The following is a 25,680-nucleotide window of genomic DNA, read 5'->3' as shown; positions in this document are numbered from 1 at the left end:
GGCTGGATATTGTTGGATTTCTTCCTTGAAGCTCTCTCTTCTCTTAGTTTTCAGGACAGCTCTTTTGTTCAGCTTAGCTTAGCATCTTGGTTCTTCTCTATCTTGGATTTTTTAAAAAAAGTTCAACTCATTTCTATAGATTCAACCTCAGTTCCCTCTGCTCTCAATAAACCACAATTTCCACCTACTTTTCCCATGTATATCATATCTTATCCAAGTTGCCTTTGCATATACTGTCCCCGAGGCCAGGGATGTCTCTCTGCCTGTTGTTGCCTGAGAACTTTCCTCAGTGGCTTAGATTCAGTCACTGGCAAGGCACTCCCTCGGGAGAGCACGTGGTATTACCATGTTAATTTCTCCTCCTGCCTTTCTGAAACTGCTGTGAGATCCTTGAGTGGTTCTTGGTCATCTTTGTGTCTTCATCAGCTCTTATAGTGAGTAGCAAATAACATGCAAATACTGAAAATACACTAGCAGGAAACATCTATTTGAATCTCTAAAGAATGACCTAGGTGAAAGGAATTATACATACACTTTGGAGAGCAATATAAAGAATCTTACAGTTAAAATACTACTGATCATGTGCAAATTTTTAAAATATGATATTGAGGAAAAAGAAAAATAGTATGGTGTTTATATTATTTTAAAAATGCAAAATGATGCTATGTAATACATGGTACAGTGATACATACATATCAAGAGAAGCAAAAAACCCAGATGGAGATCTAAGAAATCAGGCCAATTAAGTCTAAAGAGGGGGATGAGGTTGAAGGAACATCTATCTGTGAGATTTAACTATACGGGCAATATTTTACATACTCAGCTACATAAGGACTCTAACATTTTCATGAAAGAAAGGATGTAAGGAAAAAATTGAAGATAAAGGAAAACCAAAAGATCCTATTTAAGTTAGCTATATACTGAATTTCCACATCTAGACATGGTGAAGTCTCTAAACTATCATCCCAAACCAAGTGTGCTGGTGCCTGCTGTAACCTCAGAACTCAAGAAGCTGAGGCAGGAGGACTGTTTCCAGTTCCACACTGGCCCAGGCTGTATACTGAGTTCAAGGCCAGTCTGAAGTACATAGCAAGATCCTGTCTCCACAAAAGAAAAATAAATAAATAAGATGCTATCCCTAGGAAGTGAGTAATGTGGTCTAGACAATGGATTCAGATGCCTGTGTATCATTTCCTTAACTTCCTGGCTTTTCCTTTATGTACATTGTCATAACACAGTTTAAAAAATAAGCATACGAACATTGCTTACTTAAGTAGTTGTTCTTTTGTTTTTCACTTTACAGTTAGCAGCTATCTTCTCTGTTGGGGCATCTTTCACAAGTCCTTAGTCTGTCTCAGAAAAAAGATCTACCAGCTTTTAGGTTCTTCTGGAAAATGCTTTCATTTAAACCCATTGGTTTTCTATTTTAGCAAGGAAACTCCATGTCCTGGGCTATCTGTGTAACCTGGGAGATTTTCAGGACTTTTGTCTTGTTGGCCTTTCCTAAGGTGAAGCAAAGGTAAAAGGTTCTTAAGACAGTGTAGAATACTCCTATTTTCCAAGTGACAAACTAAATACTAAAATCTGAGTAAGAGGATTTTCAGAGCAGTTTTATGTCTTCAGGAGAGAGTTGGGGCACAAACTCTGGCTTTTCTAGGACCACTGCGGTGACTAATTAGAGTCACAGCTTACAGTGGCAGAATGAAGGGTGACCCATAGGATAGTCTAAGGCTGTCCTATCTTGCCTGCTGTTGGGAAAAAGTTAAAAGATAATTCAAATCAAATCAAACTGAAGTATGCAATGTAAGATTATGTTTTTGTAGTTTGTCAACTTTTTGGCATAATCTCTTTACTGTTACTCTATTATGTGAAGGTAAAACCTTCTCTCTCTCTCTCTTTGTCTTTTTGATACAGAGTTTCACTATGCAGTTCAGGCCTTGAACTCACTTTGTAGCTCAGGCTGGACTCGAACTAGAAGCAATCCTGTCTCAGCCTTCTGAGTGCTGGGATTACAGGCATGTGCCACTACACCTGGCTTAAAATACTGGTAAATTAAAACAGCTGGTGAAAGCAGATGATTGTGGGTAGGATTTCTCCAGAAGAAAAGAAATGGAAACCACCATGAAATTCAGGAGAGTGGGCTGTCGCTGAGTTAGTCATTGAGGTCACCTCAATGAAACAGGTCACCTCAGAGGTCCAGATGAAGAAAATGAACACAGAGTGAGTGATGGTGCAGAGAAGTGTGGGCAGGTTACAGAATGAGGAAGGGAGAAGAGATGGGAGGAAGACGCAAAGATCCTCCATGCGCGGGCCCAGGGAGCAGAGACCCAGGGAAAGCCGGAGGTGGGAGGAGGGGAGAGGGCGGGGGAGGGGCAGTCTTGGAGGCTACGGTGGTCTCTCTGTCCTAAAGGGAATAGTGGGTCAGGCCTTGGACCTGAGGAAACAGCTGCAGAGTGACCATCTCCCCCTCCTTAGGACTGTGGCAGGAGAACGCATTCAAACTGCAGTAGGAAATAACCACTGGCTATCTGCCCTTCATCTAGGGCCATTCAGTGTCCAGTACATATATGGGATGAAATTTAATTAACTCTCTCAGACCCCAGGGTCCAATTGCCTTGACCAGATTTAAAGGTTCATTAAAAAAATGTTACCTTCCTGTTAGGATGTTTTTGTTTTTGAGACAGTCCAGGCTGGCCTTGGGCTCACTTTGTGGTCCAGCCTGGTCTCAAACATGCAGTGATCCTCCTGCCTCAGCCTCCTGAGGGCCGGGATAACAGGAGTGAGTTACCATGCTCAGATTATTAGGATGGTTTTAAACCCTGAAATCACAAGTCAAGTCAACTCTTGTTAGAAAAATATTGAATGTTAAACCTGTGTGGTGGTGTACACCTATAATCCTAGTACTAGAGAGGCTGAGGCAGGAGTGTTGCCTTGAGTTTAACAGCAGCCTACGCTACATAGAGAGTTCAGGGCCAGTCTGAACTACAAAGCAAGACCCTGTCTTAAAAAATTAAAAAATAATAACGATTATAAAAATGTGACACCAGGACTGAGTTAGAAATAAGACGCTAAGATTATTTACACACAGCATCTTTTCAATCACCCCTTCCTCATGGCTCTGATCTTCATTTTCTTTATCGGTGAGAGCAGTGCACGTCTTTGTGTTTCTGCCTCCTTGGATGAATCTCTTTAGCCCTCCTCAGGCACACACTGCTAAAAGTATCCCAAGCTGTAACAACACCTAGTTTCTCTTCCAATACCCTGAAGTAAATTCTACATTTTGTCAAAATTAAGTCAGCTCTTCGTGGGAAATCACTTTGTCATTGAAGTGGAAAGTTCTCTTTAAAGGTAACTACTCTGAACATTAATTCTACATTTTGTCAAAATTAAATCAGCTCTTCTTGGGAAATAACTTTGTCATTGAAGTGGAAAGGTCTCTTTAAAGGTAACTACTCTGAACATTAATTTGGAGGCAGCAGCAGAATTTTAAGTGGTCACAGTAAGGCCTACAGTTAAAAGACAGCATGGACATAAATGCTTCCTAGAAGACATTTTTGGAATGATGAGTAAGGAACAGCAGAAAGCTAGCAAGTGGGATTCTACCCATCAGGGAAGTGAAATCGCGCTATCTAAACAAGGGGGGTGCTTTAGGGATTTGGACTCTTCTATCGTTTGCTATTAACAATCTAACAAAAGGGAATTTTTGTGCATTCAGTTGATGGAGCATGTTTTCAGAAAACCAAGATAGGTTAGGGTTTCACTTAAAGGTGGGATCTATTTCAACTCATCCATTTTGATAAGCTCTTTAATATAATCACAGTGCATTAAATGCTGAGTTGAATCAGTCAAAGCTATTTTATAGGTAGAGAAAAGTTCCTTTCAAATGATTTCCCTTCTGTTTTTATTCCTTTAACAGCAGTGGAGAAGCCACAAACATAACCTGAACCTGTTCAAGGAGAACAACACAGAGATAAGACATACTCAGAGCGCCTGCCTTTTTAGTTTATTTCTGTGGTTTCCTGCCTTTCTGTAGCCGTAAGGAAAACATTAAGAAACACAAATTGAGGAGATTGACACAAAATACCTGGTCCATACTCCTAAAAAAACATCAAAAGCATCACGCCACTACCTCATACGTGCATATTTAGTCTTTACTTTTTTTCTTTCTCGAACATTTACATCCTAAGTTGCCAGGATATGATGAAAATCTACTCTCTTTAGAAATGTCCACCTGTTTTTCCACATTCAGTTTCTCATTTTTCCAGAGTCCATTGGGCAGCCATTTAGTAAATAGTTGCTCAGAGATTTCTCCTATGAATACGCTTAAAGGCCTCACTGACTTATCCTACTTGGTCATTAGTAGACCTGTAATTTATCATAGTTATGTCCTTTTGTAAGCTTAAAATCATCTGAATTTCATTTACTCTGGGAGATCTTGCTCACGTTATTTAACTCTAAGCCTCACTTTTCCCTTCTGAAGAATGGGATCAATCACCATGTTATAGTCTTGGGTGGCTGTGAGGTTCAACAAACACTGTGCCTTTAAAGTCTAATATAATGGCACAGAAGAATTTAGTAACTGGTAATTTCCTTTCTTCCTTTTAGGTGAGCTTGTGCCAGGGCTGTCTGAACTGGTAGTTTCTCCTTGAGATGCAATTCTCTGTTTAGGGCACATAGCTCAGCAATGAGCCTTCATGATCCTGGTTCATTGTCTTTTTTCTTTCCAAGATTATTCCTTAAGAAGGAAGGAATTTCTGAAGTCATCTGATTTGTTGCTGAATCTGTATACAGTAGGTGCTTAATAAATATCTACTAAATACTTTGAATGCATGAAGGCATTACAGAACTGCGGAGTACCAAGACTTCTCAGGGACTTTTTTCCTCACCTAACTTGTACTTTTAACTTTTAGACAACTGCAGCCTAGTGAAAGAAAGGAGAAAGAAAAGAGGCTCAGGCCTCTTCTGGGACTGTAAGTAACATGTGCTGTCTGTCTCTTTCTCTCTGAGAGATATCTGGGAGGAAAATAAGCTTGTTCATGTTTATCAGGTTTATTAGGAAGCTCACTGAAGATATGCCATTAATATGTGTTTCTTATTTCACAGGGTAGTGCTATCATCATCATCATCATCATCATCATCATCATCATCATCATCATCAAAATGTGTAAATAACACTCCCTAGGAAGCAGGGAATGAAGGTGGTGAAAACGGGAAATACTCTGTAGAAAACTCAGGTTTGCTCCATGAGCCTATGTTTGATGCTCCATAGAAAACATTGCTCCCACAGTCCTCTGTAATTACTTGGTTTGGCATATTATTCTTAATTTAAATATAATATCTTATAGTGGGTGTTTGAGTTTCTAACAGTTGTTTTGCAGAGCAGATAGAAATAGACTATGAAGCAAATAATGATCAGTCATTAGGGAAGTCAGCTGCTTTTGGGAGTGAATTATATGAAACCCAGCTGTGTTCCTGACACCTCCCTTGTTCCATCTGAAGGATCTGACAATGCACCCTGAGGAAGGATGCCCTTTGTGTAATAGACACCAACATGTGTGCAGGTGTTTCCTCTCAGGGATCAGCAGCAGATGTCTGGTCAGGCAGAATACAGGGCAGCTTGACATGTATCTAGGGGCATCTGATAGGAAAACTATGGCTCATACATTGTACTAATAAAATCCCATTATTGAAATTTTGACTGAGTCACGAATGAACACCTTTGTCCTTCAACATGAGGGGAGGCTGGGTCTCAGGAGGGTTTGTGTGGTAGGTTCTAAATTTAGGGTCGTGTGTTAAACCCTCATTCTGCCACTGATATATTTTATGAGACACATAACCATATGTTTCGACCCTAAGTGTTCTTATTTGTAGAATATGAGCAGTAGACTTCAGTAACCATATTTTATGTCTGCTATATGCGCCAAATGTAGACTGAGACCCAGGGATTTCATAGTGTTATTCATTCAGGAATTCTGGCGATAGAACCATTTTTAGTAATTCATTGAAAAAAATCAAGCATCCACTTGTTACAGAAAGCAAAAAGAAATGTATTACCATCCGAAATACTATCTTTTTAATTTGGGGAGCTAGTGAAAAGCAAAGAAAGGAAAAATGTCCCTCAACACATAACAAATTTTAAGTACAATGTCACAATCTACTCCTGAGCTAGTCTATTATTATTTTTTTTTTCTCTTTTTCCTTTTTATTGGTACCAGGGATCAAACTCACGACTGCCTGCTTGCAAGGCAGGCGCTTATGCCGCTGAGCTAAATCCCCAGTCCCTTGGTCTATTATTTTTAGAATGTGTGTGGTATTAAAAATTAGTACAAGATCCCCTTCTTTATGTGTTACTTGGGGGCACTTTCTATTATTTTCCTCCTAGCTTCCCTCCTCTACGATTTCATTTTGAAATTTTCATGAAATGTCATTTGGTTTGAAATTTTTATTTCATTCAAGAGTCACCTTTGCAAATGGTATAACGTAAACCGATTTTTTAACAAAAATTCTGGAGGATTATCTCAGAATTACTTTATAATCCATCATCTATTTGTAGCTTTGAAATTTTGCCCCCAAATAACTGTTGTGATCCAGTTGCCCTGTTACAGTATGTTTTTAAAAGTAAGGAAAAGTACACAAGCCAAGTGCAAAGAGAGACTGCAGAGAGGATAGCAAAGCCCACAGGGCCAGAAGTCGGGTCCACACGCAGCCACTGCAGTGATAACACCATGGTGCGCATATGACAAGAGGAAATGGATGGGGAAGGCTGAGAGCATTTGATTGAAAGCAATTCTGTTATCTGTCACTTGAGGGGAAAAATGGTGGTGATTTTTAAAACAATCTTTTAGTTACAGATGTTTCCAGACCCCTTCCCTGATCCAAGGAAACAAAATACCATTCAGCAACAAGCCCAGATTTAGAGATGGGTCTTGTTCCAATATAAACATTTCTTAGCTAGACCTTCTCCATGAAAGCGTGTAGTCAATTTTTCCATATACAGTGAGAAAGACAAAGCTTTTAGCTTAAAAGGCATTCTGTCTTACCCCCCACATGCAACTCCTGGAACGAGTAGCTAGGGACGCAGGGTTCATTACTGATGTCAAGTCCTTGCTGGCTTCTTCATCACAATCATATGACAGAGTTGTATCAAAAAGCACTTGTGCCATGCACAGGAAACGAAGCATTATTTTGCCTTTTGGTATTTGGTGTGATCGTTTACTCACTGCATCTCTCTGTTTTGTGTACTTTGTTGACTTAGGCTTCAGCCTAGGGCTTGAACAAATGACTGAAGAATTCGTAAGTGAGCATTTCGAGCCCCAATACTGAAGGTAAGTGGACAGATGGGCAGCTTGGGGCTCAGAAAAAGAATCATGGACATTGAGGACCTGCAGGAGTTCACTGAGGGCATTTCAGGTGTCGGTTACTATAATATATAAAAGAAAGTGGCAAGAATAACAACACATTGAGAGATACACAGAAATGCTCAGAATGTAGGGAGCTTAATAAATATCATGCCTGAGACAGCAAGTAAAAAAAATGGTTCTTGGAGGAGATGGCATTTGTGCAGGATTTTCTGGGAAGAGGAAATTGAAACTGGAAATTTCATGGACACTCTTGGTAACTTTCTGTAAGACAGAGAAGCTAAATCTACTTTCTCTCTGTCATTTCATTTTTCAAGGTAGACATATTTCACTTCTGGTAATGTATTTCAATAAAGATATCAGATGGTCTTTTTTCCATTGGCTGGAATTTTCTTTGAAAGATTAGTTTAACGCTAGTAATTATACTTGTGTGACAACATTTACAATTTTTGGGCTTACTGTATACTCACATGGTCATACCATTCTTTCTTCACACATTGGCGACAATCACTGGAATGAATCCTTGTTAAGTCTTTGCTGCCAAAAGTAATCCATGAATTACTTTTATGTGGCTTGAAAGTTAGGTATTTTGGAAACGACAATAATTTCCAAATTATGACATACAAATAGAGACAATGTTATTGGAATATAAAAAGGAGTATTTTTATTTTATCTTCTTTCCTTCTGTCATCTAATGCATTTTATCCCAAACCCTGAACAAGACAGTGGAGGAATACTTGATTTGTGGCTCTCTGAGTGCTACAAGATTGATCTGATTCATTTAGAGACGATTGAGTGATAAAAACCTAGGTGTACTTGGTTTTTAATCCTCTGTTGTCAGTAGATTAGTCTGAGTACCTGAAATTCAGCAACTAATTGTTCTCATTTAAAGTTTTAAACTACATTTCAAGTTTTTTTCTTGTTTGAAATTAGATGTTTCTTAGATAATTGGAACTAAATGCAAGGGAAATCTATGCTGACTCATGACTTTGAGGAAAAAGCATATTTTCTAGATGAATATGACTTTACACTAGTAAATTAAAAAAGCTTGTCATCCAACAAAAACCAAAAGAGCTTAGACAATCTGAGATGAAGACATGTTTTATAGCTAAAATATGAATCTAATATGTAGCTTTCAAAATAACTAAATGAAGAGCACCCAAAAAGATGTTATACAGAAAAAATAGTTAAACATTTTGATACACTGCATGTCCAAGAACACAGGCACAGAAAAAAATGTATTTTAATTGCCAAAATAACCATGAATTCTTTTTGTGGTTAGAAAGAGCCCATATGTTTAATAAAAATTCAGAGCTTGGAAGCTCTTTATACAGAGTATTAGACTTCATCAAGACGATTGTCCTGATGATATTATCACCTTAAACACAGTATTATTCCCACTGTACTGAGGACCCTCCTCACATTAAAGACCAGGGTTCTGCCATATTGAAGGTGAACCATAGATAGCATCTTCCTTCCAAATATCTATTTTACTCACCATGTGGGGGCTACCTGATTGCCCTGAGTCTCCTTTATTCTTTGTCCTCTACTAGGTTTCAGGGACCTCTGAGCAGATGCTGCTCATGTGTGAAGTCCTGGATTTTATAATAAAGTTTTATAATTCAGCCGTGAACTGCAGAATTTTGTCTGGAGAAACACGTAACACATACCCCCTAGCTCTTAGAAGACCAGGGTGACTTGACTGTAAAGTCAGCAGTAGAAAAGCTCTCCCAGGAAAACCAGAAGTGCAGCAACCATCCTAAAGCAGGTCAGGAAGGTCACAGAGAGGTAGAGAGGGATACCAGTGCCACAGCAGCCACTGTGCTATCATAGATTTCATCTCTTCATTAATTTCTCACGTTTCAGTTGCTTTGCTGCATAACAGGGAGGTTTCTTCAGGTCATGTGGAAACCTGATTTATGACTGTGCGTGGGGAATACCACACATGAAGCGGTCTGGGAATTTTATTTTTTTATTTGTTTTTTTACTCGAAGGGCAAAGTCAAGGACGTTTTTTTTTTAATTTTAAAAAGCAAAACAGAAAAAAAAAAGGATAGGAATGATACAGAAAAATAGTAGGAAATTACCATTAGTTAATATGCATATTGTTATCTTAGAAGCAGTTGTGCAGGCTACAAGATTTAGGCACAAAAACATGATCAAACAATCAAACAATGAAAGCAAAAGGTCTTCAGTGGTTCTAAAACAGAAGAGTTATTATTTGCTTTGGGAATAGATGTTTCTTGCTTCTTTTAAGATCAAGGAGGATGTGCTGTTTATTTTTATGTGACCATCAGAAAAGTTTAGCTGGAAATTCTTAAGTCTTACTGTACTTGAGTGGTTACTAAGTATAGGTGTGGAGAGTGCAGTTTAAAGCATTCGATACCCATATGAGGCCAATGCAAGAGTCCCCAGAATGAAAGAAAAGAGATGAATGATGTGATTTTAAAACAAAAACTGATTTTATATATATAATTGATTTATATATGATTTATATATATATAAAAACTGATATATAACCAAAAGCCAAGAGAAATCTATGTTCTAAGACACAGATGGCTACATAAAATACAAGAAAACATTGATTTGGTTTTGTCTGATGTAGCTCACTTAATCTGTGTGCCCCAGCTCATAGCTCTCCAGGTGCTCCCCTGCCCAGTCATGGTTCCTGTGGTGACATCTTTGTTTTGGGACACAGTAGGGCAAGAGCGCTACCCTGAGAGCCAGAACATTTCATTGTGGTCCCAGTTCTCAGAACCTTCTCTGGGACCGCGAGGAAATGACTCAGACTCTGCTGCTAGTTTCTTCCTCTTCAGCAACATCAGCAGCACAATAATTTCTGGACTCCTCCTATCCTAACCATCTTCTCTGGAATTCCATGAAACTTCCCCCGATGGCTCAATCAGGACTTAGGCTACGGATGCTGGACTAAGCCATATCTCCACACGTTCGTGAATTAGGTTGTTTCCCACTGGCCTGTCTGGTTTTAAAATGGTTATGAGACTAAAAGCAGTGATACATAATGTAACAATTTGCAAACCATGAAAATTGTGTAACCATTAATACTATTTTTCAACTGAGTCAGTAGTCATTGGAAATTACAATATTTGGCAATTTGAAATAACATTTGTCCCATGATGGCAACTTTTTAAAAGCTGAACTATTCATATTCCAGGTTGAATGAGATACAGAAAACTTTGCTAATTCATTAGAAGATAAGTTATCCCTAGGCATTCTGAAGATATAGTATAAAGCAAAAGAAAAAAAGCTACAGCTTCCTTTTGTGACACTTAAGCTCTTAAAGTATAGCTTTTTATTGAAATGAAAAACTAAAAATGTTTTTGATGCTTATTTTCCTGATTTCCATAGACACAGCATTTACAATGGGCCCATTTTGGCCCCTAGAGGCCCTGGAGACGGCTTTTGGACTCCAGAGAGTATGTAATACTGGGCTGATGGAGGGAAGGGTAAGCCTGGGAGCTGTCTTTTTAGCTCTCTGTGCAACTAAGGAATTATTAAATTTACTTCAAAATGTAATTAACATTTTAGGAAAAATTATATTTATTATGGTAGATTTTGGGAAGATTAAAAAAAGTGAAACGTATCAAGAATAAAAACAGTGGTTAACTGGTCTCCTCACCCCCTCCTTATCCTCCCTCCGAAAGTTCTTTGTTGTTTTCCTCAGTACTCTCAGGTAATAACTGAGACAAAAGGAGAATTTCCATATCCTGATTTCTGTGGAAAGGTCTCAAAATAGCATCAGACGGGGAACAGGAAGCATGAAGTATGTCTCAGCAGAGCACCGAGTATGTTATGATTTCTAGCTCCTGTTGGGGCTGTGACTGAGGTAACAAGGCCTCCAGGGTGCTGGGCATTCAGCAACACATCCTGGCTGACTGGAGGCAGGTGCGCCCTGCTGGGAACTGCCAACGAGGCACTGCTTTGACTGGGATCCTGGGCATCAGTCTGGAGACTTGTCAGGAGTTGGAATATCAGCTTGGGAGGTGCCAGGCTAGTGGTTCTCTAACACTTTGGAGCTGAGAATCACCCACTGCCCCTTCTTAACCAGTGAAATGCCCTGCGGAATTTACTGACAACTCAGATAAAAAGGAATGCACTCTGAGTGAAGAATTAGAGCTCCATTTCCTGCCGATAGCTTCCCTTACTCTACCTTGTACTGAGGCCTCTGCTGGTGACTTGTCTTGATGGCCTCTGATCTAGTAGGTTTTATGTTAAAAGGTCCCTGAACAGATCCTCCTCTGATGATTTAATAGATTCCTATGGATATCAGCAGCATCTTTGACTTCCTCATCTTTGTTCTTTATATGTATGACAAACTATCCCGACAGAACCTTGGCAACGACGGTAGCACATATCCTCTTCTTTTCACACCTTGGCCACTGTACACATGTAGGCCCTTCTTGTGAACATACCAAGGCACAAACGAAGCTGCAGCAATACTAGGCTTTTTGGTGTTTGCCACACAACCCTTCCAGGAGTCTGTTAATAGATAAGCAATGACAAAGCGAAATTCTCATCGTGTTTCTCTTTCTTCTGTTCTGGAAGATTCAGTGGCTCCCTGATGTCCAGTCTAACCAACCAGGACTATTTCCTTGCCTTGAAGACATCCATATGTTTGTTTTAACTTATTTTTCCTCTCAGAGAATATTCTTTCCCTAATTTAAAATATCCAGGTCAAAAGCCACCTCACCTCTCATGAGGTCACTGAGAACTTCCCACTGGAAATGAAAATTCTTTCTAAACCCTATGAGAGCTTTTATAACAGTTGCACTACATTATTAGTATGCTCGTTTTCTTTGTGTTTTGTTCATCGTTGTATGATATATGGCACTTGCTGAGATAACATATTATATGCTAAATAAAAATGAAGATAAAACTGCAAATTAATCAAGTGTGCTGGAATATTAAGGATTACAGGGTAGCAATACATGGCCTGTTATTTTCCATGTTTCAAAATAGCTAATTAAAATTAATCATGACTTTTCTAAAAAACATGTCCACATCATAGGAAATGCTAAAACTTTAGTTTGGATAAAGCTTTTAAGATAAAGTTAAATAGAACAATGACACTATTTGATCAGATACTCTCCTTTGCAAATAGAATGACTTTTTCTGATTAAAAAAAGTGAGATTTTGTTTACCACTTCACTTGGTAGATATTGTGGGCTAAGTTGTACTCTCTCAAAATTCATTTGTTGAAGCTCTGAGCCCATATGTGAACACATTTGCTGAACCGGCCAACAAAGAAGTAAAAAAGGTTACAGGAGATTATAATGATAGGGCCTTCATCTGACAGAGCCAGTGTTTGTATGCCCAGAGGAAGAGGTCCCAGAGCCCATGTGCTCTGTGAGGAGACAAAGGAAGGCCATGTGAGGACCGAGTGACAAGGTGGCCACTCATCTGTGGGAAGACAGCCCTCACCAGCTCATTTTGACAGCACCTGATCTTGGTTTTCTAGCCCCCAGAACAATGTAAAAATACATTCTGGCTGTTTAAGCCACCAACTTGTGGTAGTTTGTTATGGAAGTCCTGGCAGGTGAGCTAAAGTAGAAGAAATAGCAAAGAGATGCTTAGGCACTAAAAGTCTGGGAGCTGTGAACTTCATGCTTCCAAGTTACAAAGGATTTCACAAGGGACATCTACCAAAGCCAGTTTCCTAGTCCAAGGAGAGCCAGGACTGCCTGGATCTGTCAACTTTGATTCCGCTCATGTCTGAGGGAAGAATTTCCATCATTATTGAACTGATGACATAAGTTTATTCTATAATTCTGTAACTTAAGAAAAAGCCAAAGCCTAAACATATTAACTTCAGTGGTCTTTGCAGAAGTAATTGCTGACATTATTACAGCATTCCTGGATGGCACTAGAGACCCTGGTTAGCTGGGCTATGCTAGGATTTAGAAAAAGATGTTAGAGGGCATTAAGATCGAAGACTAACAGTGTGGAGCCAGGCTTCCTGCCTATGACCTTGAGTAAGTTAGTCAGATGCGATATGCCTCAGTTTCCTTACTGGGGAATGTGGGGTTAATATCAGTGGGTTCCTCTTATGGTTGTTATGAAGAATAAATAAATCACTAATACACATAAAGTACTTAGCGAAATTATCAGGATATGGTAAGTGTTAAGCAACTGCTTAATAATTAAAGCTAACTAGCTGGGCCACGCCCAGTAATCTTCTTTCAATCTTGGGAACCGGGGCTGCTTGAGGTGAGTTACAGCACATTGGCAGGGGTCTGGAGAGAGTTTAAGATCATGACTCCCAGTGGTTAAGTGCCCACTCAGCTTCCAGACACATTAGACTAGGCCTGGGAGGTTTTGTGGCCCACTGAGACCACGCCCAGGGACCTTCTTCAATCAGGGGAGTTGAGGGCACGTGAAGTGAGTTCCAGGGCATTGGTCCTTGCCCAGGGAGAGATTTGGACCATCACTTATAGTGGTTAGGAGCCCACCCAGCTTCCTGGAACATCGGAGGTAGCAGGGGAGGTCTGGTGGGTCTGACTGGACCATGCTCAGCAACCTCCATTCAGTCCCAGGAGCCAAGGGCATAGGAGGGGATTTCCAACACGCCCAGGGAAAGCTTTGGAACATCACTTGAAACATGGAAATACAGGAAAATGGCAAGATGAAAGACCAAAATGCAATGGCAAACCTCCAGCCCATCCCAAGAAAGCCTAGGGCCATGTACATAGAAGAAAATATATGCCACACACCTAAAATACCTGAAATAATAGCAACTGAAATAAAGAAGCAACTCTGGCAAGATTTAAAGGAATTCAAATAATTAAAGCTAAAACGACCTTAGAAATCAGTCAGTTAGCTGTCCAGAGTGGGTTCTGTTCTGAAGTTACTCAGAACAGAGGCTGCATCTAGGGGACCTGGAGTCTGGGGCAAGTACTGCGTGTACCTGCTAGATACAGATGGAAATGTGCACCCGGACCCAAAAGCACTGGCTGCAAATCCCGTCCCTCTGGAATAGTGCCACTAGCTGAGCAGCCTTACTCTGTATCTCGTAGCATCATCTGTGGTACAGGTGACACTCCGCACGCCATGCAGGCCCATTAGTTAGTCAGGATGACTTCCTGGTTACCAATGAAAACATCACAATGCCGTTATTTCCTGAAAAGTCTGAGCAGCAGCCTGTGTTGGAACAATTTCCACTGCTAAATTCCCGCGCTGCCTCCCCTGGCCTTCCAGGACACTGAGACTCCAGCAGTCCCACTTCCGGTATGAGCTGTGCCTGCTGGGAAAGGTTAACCGGAACCGGAAGTCATTCAGGTCCTTTCAAATCTTTTCTCAACGTTTTCCGAGAACCCACATGTGTGTGCCATGATTTCCGGAACTAATGTTACCTTCTGAGTTCCTCCAGGTGTCTTTAAGCAAGAATTTGTTCTAAGGCTTAAAAATAAAAAATCTAAAATACACCTTTTCTGGGATAGTTAGTACTTGGATATGCCTGTGAGTATGACTCAGCTGTGATTTGCCTTACTATTTTGGAGCTGTTCCATCATTAGATCAAAATATCTACCCTTTTCTGGATTCATACTTTCCTCTAAACCCATTCAAATTTCAAGCCTACTTGCACTTTAGAGCATAGCATTTCTTACATTTTAATGGGCTTCTAAGAAGCCTAACATAGGGTGAATAGTTGGATTCGGATTCTGGGGGAGAACCAAAGTTTGCATTTCCAGCACAGCTCAGGTGACACTGATGCTACCGTTTCTGAGCCCTATTTCTCTATAGGCAACAGTAAGCAGGGTGTTCATAGATAAGAGCGAGTTCTCCTGCTCAATGACAACCCTACTTCCACAAAGTTGCACTGAACATATTTTCTTCCAAATGCTACGTTCTGCCCAATCTAGAGCAAGTTTTAAATTTCCCTGCAGTGTTACTAAGACCCAGTGGACCATGGTACAGTATATAACACGTTGATTTAATTTGATGATTTATCTGTGGCTGGCTAGCTGCTCCTTCCCCACTAAATGAAAATGCTTTATCTCTTCTGGAACCTCGGCCACTTGGCGCTTCACTGTCAGATACTGACAGGGTCTCACTTCAGCTCTTCTGCACGTCCTTGGCCCCGTTCACTTGCCGTACCTTGCTGTCTGTCTGTAGTGGGGTTTCATGTTTAGGGTCATCCTGGAGGATCTGGCAAGGGTAGGTGATGGCACTCAGCAGCCCTGGCATGAGAGACATTTGTCTGCTACGTGGGGACACAGGTCCTAGGCACACTGAGTTTCCTGCAGCTGATGCTACTGGGGGGCCTCCTTAGTGTGTCACTTAAGAAAGGCTTGTGGCTGGGACCAGACCTGTTTTCACCTCTTCTGCCAGGTCAGGGAACTTAGGCCCTGAACTTCTGAATCTTCAGGTTCCTACCTGGATGATGGCTATGAGTGTGTCAGTCTATTCCTCAGACAAAGTTCCCTTTAACCAGGGCACATTTAACCTCCTTGTTAGAATTCTGTTGCTAGAATAATTGTCCCCTTCTTCTTTCTCCTTCTTTTCGTCTCCTTCTTCTTCATCTTCTCTTTCTTTTTCCTTTTCCTTTCTTCCTCTTACTTTCTTTTACTTCCTTTTCTCTTTTCTACTCCTCTTCCTCTCTTTTTCCTTTCCTTCTCTTTTTTCTTTTTCCTCTTCCTCCTCCTCCTCTCCATTCTCTACCGTTTCCCTTTCTCTTCCCTTTTCCTCCTTCTCTTCTCTTTCTTCAGAAACTGAAACTGCAGGAAGTGAAGCAATTTCCCCAAGTTTCTTTATCTGGCAAGGTTCATCTGTTTATTGATGATGTATCTATCCAAGGACCAGAATATTTAGTTCCAGACTCAGAGTCCAGCTGCACTCAAATCCATGAAAATATCCTACTGACAATAAGGGAATACAGAGTAGTAGTAAACAATTTTTCTTTAAAAGATACAGAGATATGTTCATGTAATGACCTCTGGTTCTAAATAAGCATGATTAAGTCCATTGAAACAGCTGGAAATTACCTAAGGCCAGAGTTAGAAGATACAGCTGCCTTTACTGTTGCCACTGAGAAACCTTCCCTCTCTCCCATCTGTTTCCTCGCCTGCAAAATGAGAGGACTGAGTTCTAAATTTCCTTTTTAGATCTAACATCCCATGATTCATTTGTTTTTTATGGTTTAAGGTTCATATCACAAAGTCAGGCATCCAATAACCTTCCACTGACCCTCAAACTGGCCTCCATCGCCTCTCGGAGATATCTTTTATGCAGAATTCTGCGCTAAGTGGGGGCTTCACGGCTTCCTCATGAGTGGAATTTAAGTATCTATCGGCATTGATCACGACAGACAACAAACATAGGTAACAAAACAGAAGGAGGCAGTTATGCACGCACTGTAATGAAAGAGGAGCCCATATCCAGATACTCAGCCTGTTCCATTGCTTCCTGGGCTCTTGGCAGATCAACAGGAAGGGAGCTAACCTTAGAGTATGCTTAGCTCTTTGAATTCTAGCACCGTTCATTAAGGGAAAGCACACACACACACTGTGGAGCTCCAATGGCATTGTAGACTAGCTTGTGTGAGAACAGTCTTGCCCCATTTTAAGCTTGAGACCTTGAGTTTGTGCTGTCATGCTGTGCTGTAATCACAAGCTTAAGAAAGTGTGACCATTTTGCAGCTGATTTGATTGGTTTTTCTTTTAATGTTTAGATTCTAGATGGTTTTACAGCACTGCAGCCCAGGATCTGAAGCTCTTGAGATACTTCTTTTGTCTTTTGCTGGTGTTTATGGTGCAGTTTTGTGGGCTATTTGTTTTACAGACCTGCTTAGTTCAGTAATCCATTCTGCCATGTGCATTGTACACAGACAGCAGAATTCCATGTAAGCCATATCCTGAAGTTAAGATCTATTGAAGATATTTTTGACCCTGGCAGTCCTTGATTTCCGTGAAAGCAACCAAGCTCCTCCAGCTAATGGAGGACATAATTTCAAACAAATAACACACAAAGTCTGCAGCATGCTCAGGGGCCCTTTTAGCTATGATGTACAGCATGGATTACTATTCGAGTCTGCTGCAGAGACTTGTCCTAACGCAGCTGTTAATGTTATGGAATTTATCCAATTTACCAGTTCTCATGGGCCATAAATGTAGACACAGTGCTTCATTTAGGTAAACACAAAATCTTAGTGTTCACCAAAACGCAACCTAAAAACTAAGACACCGACCTGGAAATAAACACAGGGTCACTGTGCTTATTACTCTAAGTACATTCAACTACTTCTCTCTCCCCCTTTTAAAGAATGTTTCTTATATATATATATTTTCGTTAGGCAGACAATTTGGGCTTAAATATGGAAAATTTCCCACTACCACTCAGCCTCGGAATGTTTTTCCCCCAAGTTTCTCATGATAAAAAGACTTCAATTTGGAGGCAAGTACTGGCAGCTGAATTTCATTAAGATTTTGATGGGAAACTTAAGTTGGAATTACAAACATCTGTGGCTAAACTTCTCTTTTAGTAAACCATTTCCCAGAATTTAACTGTACCACAGCAGGAGTAAAAATGAAAAACAGTTGACAAGAAAATGCCATTCTTTTGCATATACAGGAGTAGATATTTATATGTTTGACTGTATGGTCACTACTATGGACTAGTAGATTAACTTATTTTAGAAAATGATTGTTAGGAAATGTTAAATTTTGGAACTCAAAGTATGTACTGGAAAGCTGATTTTAATAGTCTTTAACCCATCAAATGTCTCAAAATTATGTCTGACCACCATTACAACATTTATACAATTGCTATAAGCAAGGTAAAGTCCCTAAAACAGTGGTCTGCTTTGGGAATTATTTAGGTCATAAAACTGTGAAAAGTCAGATTTGAGAGTTTGTAAAGAAAATAAAGGTTGCTGTCTTTCTCATAGCAAAGATGCTGGGTGTTTTAGTTTTTAGCTTTTCTAGAAAGTTAGAGAAACCCGCTCATTTTTTCTAACTGTTCAGATCATCCTAGGGTTGGGGAAAGCCTATAAAGAACCGTTAAAGAGAAGGATTACAAAAGGCAACTTTCGTCTCCTTCCCCTGTACTGCATAACCAGCAAATTTATAAGCAGCAAAAGTTGAAAGTAATCAGATCTAAAGAATAAGTAGATTAGATAATGAGCAAGAAACTGTATAACAGTACCTGTGGGTAGGTGTATCAGTGATAGCAAAGGAAAAAATAACAGAACTAGAGAACAGAGGAGAGAAATTTATGCAAATTATTGTAATTAAATTTTACAACTATCTTGTAAGGCAAAATATGTTTCTATTTGTTTTACAGCCAAAGATACAGAATTTCTAAAAGATGATTTAATTTGACCCAAGTCAAATATCTATAAAGTCCTGGTGCTCAGTTCTCATCACATCTGTCTGGCTCACAGGAGCACACTCTGCCTTTGAGGGAAGGTGAATTTCAAATACTGTAAAGAACAGACTGCAAATACAGTAACTAGTCCTCAGCCTGAATCTGAGACCTTCAGAAATATGTAGTTTACTGGGCATTAAAAATATTGATTCAGCAATTACAGTTAAGAATCCAATTTGGCCTTCTCTTGGAAAAAATATCAATAACTAAAAACCCCAAAAGATCTGTCAGAAGAACTGAAAAGTGGTTGTCCTTCTGGAAGGGACACATCTTCCATTTTGGTCACTCAGGACCTTATCACACGGGATGTATTTCTTTTATCGAGCCTACTTCACCTGGGTTTTTACTTTTGGGAGGAGACTTGCCCTCTATAGAAATCTGAATTTAAAAAATTCCTTTGCAACATAGGATCCAGTAAAACTATTTCTGGATGCATACTTAAAAGAACTGAGAGCAGAGATTCAAACAAATTCTTCTGCACCAAGTTAGGCAACTAAAAGAATTAGCCAGGCCCTATCTCAAAATAAAGCAAGGAAAAAGAAGAAGGAAAGGAGAGGAAGAAGAAGAAGAAGAAAGAGGAGGAGGAGGAGGAGGAGGAGGAGGAAGAGGAGGAGGAGAAGGAGGAGGAGGAAGAGGAGGAGGAGAAGGAGGAGAAGGAGGATAATCAGGAGGAGGAAGAGGAGGAGGAGAAGGAGGAGGAGGAGTATAATCAGGAGGAGGAAGAGGAGGAGGAGAAGGAGGAGGAGGAGGATAATCAGGAGGAGGAGGAGGAGGAGGAGGATAATCAGGAGGAGGAGGAGGAGGAGGAGGATAATCAGGAGGAGGAGGAGGAGGTGGGGAGGAAAGAACTGGGAATATAGCTCAGTGCGAAGCCCGTGGGTTCAAGATTCAGTACTACAACAAAAGAAACACAAAAAGAAAAACTTCTTTCTGGTTAAATTGGTGAACTCTGAAACTACAAGGAATGGAATTCTTTACTTTTAAATAAGCTTAATAATATATTCTATAAGCAAGACCAATATTACTAAAGGTAGTACTGTTTGGAATCTTTACCTATTTAATCTGAATAAAAAGGTTTTAATGTAGACTGTTGCATTATGTGGAGGAAACAAACTAGAATTTTCTTGTAAAGGGAAAATATAAGAACCTGCTGTAGTTAAACAGAGAAGTTTATGATGGAGTTATAATGGTATAATAAAAAAAGAGAATGAAATCTTGAAAGGAACTTACCGTCTACAAATATTAATTTATTCATCTGTAGAACGGGTACAAATTTCACTATTGATTGTTAAGTAAAATAACATGCAGGTTCACGGGATATAGTAGAAATCAACAAGTGTTGGATTATGTTTTTCTTTTTTAGCATAGATGCTGCCACTTTTTTTCACATGAATATTTTAAAAAAAGATATGGACTAAGGATGTAGCCAATTAGTAGGGTGCCTCCCTAGCATGGGTGAGCCCCAAGTTTGACCCTTAGCACTATCCAATAAATGAACAAATGAACAGAGAGACTAGTCTGGGGAAGGGGAGTTATTTTAAGTCTTTCGTGGTCCTGTTTATGTAACTTATGCTATTCTTTTAGTAAGCACTACATAAATGGTCTTTTGGTGGCCTTTTGTGTTTCTGTGTTTTAAGAAATTCCCCCAAATGACCGGGGATTTAGCTCAGTGGTTCAGGTGCTTGCCTGGTAAGTGTGAGGTCATGAGTTCGATCCCCGGTACCAAAAAACAAAAAGAAATTTCCAAAGCTGTGCCTCTTACTGCCTCACAGATGCCACTTGGGCATCTTCTTTGTCCGTTTCCACATGTGCACAGTGAGATAGCTGTGCAGTGCACTGATTGTCACGGTCTGCCACGTGCGAAGTGCTCTGGGAGTGGCAGTTACACCACCACTGCTGTACTTCACGCCTAACGTAAGTTTTCTTTGCTAAAAACCTTTGACGTTTGTCGAGTGTGTTGTAGTGTCCAGCTGTGGTGCTCAGAGCTTCTACTTCATTTTGCTTTGTAGAGTGGCTATAAATATACTTTTTTCTGTAGAATCTTTACTGTGAGAGTCAGGAAGAGATTCGACCTCTTTCTCTTCCTCCTGGTGCTCATTTTATTGGGCTGTAAACACTAAGTCTCCAAATTTCTCTGTTGGATGAATAACTAAGTACACAGAATAATGGCTGCACGTAGCAGGTCGCAATTCCTAAAAGTATTGTTGGGAAAGCCGAGTAGCTGCGCCAGGGAGTGCAGGACCGCCAGGGAGTGGAGGACCTTTTTTCGAAGTAAGGGGCCAAGATAAGCTCAAGGAAAGCAGATAGCGAAAGAGATACAAACTGTTTTTAAGCAAACATTCTGCAATCCTTCAATGGCAGGGAGGCTGACATTGGTTTGGGACATGGAATCCCACACTAACAATGAAAAGCACCGAGTGGGAAAGTCCCTCAGCATTGTCTCATTCACGTGCATCTGGTAGGCAAATCAGTTTGCCCAGGGTGGTACCTATGGGGATTACTGAGCACTGGTTTTCTTCAAGAGAAGTTACCCCAGTCATGACAATGACAGGAAAATCCAGTTGGGTTGCTGGGAGGTAAAATCCTTTTTCTTTCTCTCGAGGTACCTGGTTCACCATTGTCAGCTACTCTTATTGAGTCATTGACTCAGTGGGACAGCATGGTGGCCCGGCGCCAGGGCCTCCTAGGGGGCCCTTCACACTTCCTTGTTCTTCTGTTGCTGATTCTTTTTTTTTTTTTTTTTTGTCTTTTTCCTTTTTATATCGGTACCAGGGATCGAACTCACGACTGCCTGCTTGCAAAGCAGGCGCTTATGCCACTGAGCTAAATCTCCAGCTCTTTGCAGCCACACAGCATCACCAAAATCTTGACCTTGTTTAGCTTCTGCATCTTTGTGATAAAATCTCTGCTCCAGGGTAAGGACATCTCCCGGGGGCGGGGTAGTTTCCTATTTTCATTCCTGCAGCCAGGCTGGTTTTTTGGCATTTTCTGTACTGGTCTGGAAAAATTTGCCTAGTTTTTCTTGCTACAATGTGTCTGATGAAATGACTTTTTAAAAACGTGAATTTTAGAACATTAAATGTCATTTTTGAAACTACCTCATTTCTCTTTGCTACAGTGATTTTTGCATACTGAAAATCATTGCTGTCAGCATAACACAACAGTAATGTACTCAGGTGGGAAATCCTCCCCTTCCCTTATCCAGCGTTAACTGTGAGGGCTGCTCTTTTCTGGTTTCTTCCCTCCTGGGGGAAGCTTAGGCCTTCCTTGGTGGTCAGCTAGCATTCCCCATGCCTTCATTCTATGCCTGAGCCGAGGCTCCCTGCATGGCCAGTGCCCCAGCCTTGGCGGGGGACCTGCGGAGGACTGAGGTCCTCAGCTCTCACTGGGCGCCTTGGTGTGCCGGTCCCTGTCTGGAGCCAGGCATGGGGGTGAACCGGTATAAGCCCTGCTCCATGGAGCTGCGAAGGGCCTTGGGAAGGCCTTCTGCCAAGCACCTCCCACTACCCCAGGCTTCCCTTAGTATTTTTCTTCCTTTCCTTTGAAGCAGATCTGAGGAATAACCATTCATACAAATCCAATTCAAATAAAGTAAAGGTATTTTTAGAATATCCTCCCTCCACAGTTTGCATGTCTTCCATGAATAATACGTCTGTGTACACACAAATACGGTCTCCTAGCCCAGGGTACTGAAGTGGCTATTAAGTCCCCCCAAATATATTTGGGTTTAGATTCACTCACTGGCTGTAAAGGGCGTGGGAAAGCTGATGTGTCACATTGAGATCGTCTTGGGACCACAGGCTGACTGCAGGCTTTATGTAAAACCATGCTCTCTGCACATAATTATCCAGATCTCACCCTCTCCGCACCCCATACTTGGACCTTCCTGGAATAACTAGTATCTGCTTTCTGCCTCCCTAAACTAAAGCCCTCAACTGGCAATTTGAATCTATTTGACACTGACATTATGACACCTTTAATTTACAGTGGGACATTTTCTCTGACTGGAAGGATACAATAATACTGATAATATTAAATAATATAGTACTCTAGAAATAAAAGTTTGAGAAGCATTCCCAAATAAAGTTTTCTTTCTCACAAGTCTTAGCATATGGAAAGCATTTATAATATGTCAGATACTGTGCTGAGTACACTTTCTTTTATCTAACTTTATTATAAGAACTATAAGAGGTATACAGTAGGCATCAGTAACACCTCTAAGCCTCATTTTCTTTATCTGCAGCTTTTGCAATTGCAATTTTCCTGTGCTCAAGGAAGTCGACGTGTAAACTTGGGAGCATCAGTCTGAAAGCCTGCAATCTAAAATGCTTCACTGAGCTATTTTCTTATTTATTACTTCACTGAACAGATGATTTCATAAGAAGATACTCAGAGCAGCAGCATAAATTTTAACTCTCTGTAACAGTCTTTATTTAAAAAAAAATTTTTATGGGATGAGTTACAAAATAGTTATGTGTATTTATTTCTTTAGATTTAACAGATAAAAATAAGAATTCCTAGATAAATTTGAACTTTGGATGAACAACAATAAAATTTTAGTATATATATCTTAGTATATATATAAATTTTAGTATATATATCTCCTATGCAATATTTGCAATATGATTCACAGTGTATCTATTTTTTAACTGGAATCCAAATTTAACTGGGTGTCCTGTATTCTGTCTGCCAACCCTACTGTGAGGCATTTCATTCAGGGACTTTCCATGTGCACAGCAACAGGCGAGGTAATGCTTCCCTGGGTTTAACCGCAAGACTGCAAAGAAAAAATACCTTAGCCCTGCATGGAGCCCCTACTAAGCTGACCTCTCCTCACTGTCCGTTTGTGCAGCTAACCACAGGCCATGTCTCTGCTGCCTCATGGAGGCTACATTTTCCACCAGAATGAAGCCTTGGGACACTCAGAGTCTACTGGCCCTGCTCCTCTTTCTGGAGGTGTGAGTAAAATTCACTCTGGAGAAGGACCACCTTCACTCACACGCCTTTATTTTAGTCAGTCATTAAAACTATAGTTACACCAAAGATTAGAAGGATGGATAGCAAATTTCAGATATTAGCAGAGCTGGAGATGATGTCAATCCCCATAATTGTCCCAGTAGTATGGTTGTGGTAACCGTGACTGCAGGGAATGGCTCTGTGTGTGTGTGTGTGTGTGTGTGTGTGTGTGTGTGCTGCTCTTTCCTTTCCCATGAACTGAGGTGACTTCATTGTCCTCCTCCTGATCCAGATGTGTCCACTGGACACATCTCTCAGTCTCTCCGGGCTCACAGGGCTCTTAGGTCATTTACTCTGATTGGTCTTCTCTCACCAAACTTGTACCCTTGGGGTAGGTTTCCAGTTGAAGAGCTCTTGGAAGCACTCCCCCAGCAGCTCTTTAACAAACATGCTATCTACAAGCAGCAGGCCCTAATCACCTTTACTTCGGGCGCAGGCTTGACCCTAGCTTGCTCCTGGAATGGAAGGGGTTGTCTCCACTGAAGGCATGCCTACTGCAGTTTCCCAACAGTCTCTCTCCTGGCTCTCCACCCACACTCCCTTCCTCAGGCTCTGGAGAAGCCTGGAGAAGACCTTCTGTTTAAGACAAAAGGCTGGATCCTACAGTTTTGTTTAAGACAAGAGGTTGTATCCTATAGTTTTATTCCCACCGTGCAACCAGCAAGGGGCACAGGCCTGCAGGGTGACGGGGCACACACAGTAGGCGTTGGTGACACAGAGCACACAGTCAGCGACCTGCTGCTGCAGCCCCAGGTGAGAATCTCACAAACCGGCCCAGCTGCAGCCCCAGGTGAGCGTCTCACAGAGCACCAAAGACACGTGCACCACGGCAGGTGTGGACAGCCCGGTTCCAAAGCCTCCACTTGCAACTTCCAACATCCAGAGCAGCCAACCCACCGAGTCAGATCCTATTTCAAGTTTTAGAAGTGATCCGGCCCAGGTGAAAGGGAAGAAACGAGAGGGGAAGAGAGGAAGAGAGAGGATGTGGCACAGCCCGCGGGCGCAGGTGCCCGGCGCGAGGGCGGCCACGGTGGGGGGCACTGTACCTCGGGGACGGTCACGCGGGGCTCGCTGGTCTCGGGTGGGTCTGGCCTGCCGACAGCCGAGCTCCCCTCGATGTCAAAAGGAAACGCGCTGCCGTCCCCGGACGCCGCGCTGCAGCAGGCGGCACTGCAGAGGAGCCACAGCGGCAGGAGGACGCCGCGCCAGGCCGGGTGCAGAGCCATCGCCGCCGCCTGGTCCCGCGGGCTGCGGTGGAGCCGGCGGCTCACCTTCTGTGGCTCTCAGTGTCCAGCTGTGGGAGCGCCGGGCGGCCCAATCAGCAGGGTGCGGGGGGGGGGGGGTGAGGGCCGGAGCCTCGCCTGCTCCCTCCGCCCTCCGGCCGAGGCTCCCTGCACGGCCGGCCAGCGCCCCAGCCTCGGAGGGCACCCGCGGAGGACGAGGTCCCAGCCCAGCCCAGCCGCGCCCGAGCCCACCCGCCTGCGCCGGCCACCTCCTCTCCCTGCGGCCGCGGCCGGACTGAGGGCTGTGCGCGCTGGGCGCTGGCGTCCTTCCCATCCTCAGGCTCACCACTCCCTTTCCACCTTCCATGGCCAGACCCTCCCACTCCAAGTCGGCTTTGCAGACTCCAGCCTGGCCCTTCCCCGCCGCCGCCCCTCCCCCTCTGTGTGGAGCCCCATCGGTGGACCCGCGAAGATGTGACATTTGCAGTCGCTTGTTTGCATCTCCTTATTCAGTCAACCTATCAGATGTCCTATCTGCTAGACTTTTCATGTCGCAGGAGAGTGGGTGGGAAAGGGGTTCCAGGGGCTGCAAAAGCCTGAGGTTGGTGATTTCAGGAGAGCAAAGTGGGGAGGAGGTGCCCACTTTTGAGCAAAGTCTTGAGCTCTCTGCAGAGACCGCCACACTCAGAGCTGGCATCTTCT

General features: G+C 41.9%; 1 protein-coding gene across 2 annotated transcripts in view; it reads right to left on the bottom strand.

Moving 5' to 3' along the window:
- Nucleotides 1–25,115, bottom strand: part of Lama4 (laminin subunit alpha 4) — a 130,993-nt gene extending 105,878 nt beyond the window's left edge. Inside the window, exon 1 of one of the 2 annotated variants that reach the window (XM_005002216.3) lies at nucleotides 24,802–25,115. In XM_005002216.3, coding sequence (XP_005002273.2) covers nucleotides 24,802–24,981 — 180 coding nt within the window. In that variant the 5' untranslated portion in view covers nucleotides 24,982–25,115. The remainder of the gene's footprint in view (nucleotides 1–24,801) is intronic. The other variant, XM_063253885.1, reaches the window with a different exon arrangement.
- Nucleotides 25,116–25,680: the final 565 nt, after the last annotated feature.

The sequence above is a fragment of the Cavia porcellus genome, unplaced genomic scaffold, assembly GCF_034190915.1.
Source record: "Cavia porcellus strain 051 isolate PalLab524CR breed Dunkin Hartley unplaced genomic scaffold, mCavPor4.1 scaffold_7, whole genome shotgun sequence".
Lineage (NCBI taxonomy): Eukaryota > Metazoa > Chordata > Mammalia > Rodentia > Caviidae > Cavia > Cavia porcellus.
Note: the sequence above shows the minus strand (reverse complement) of the source record. Positions and strands in the feature narration are given on the sequence as shown.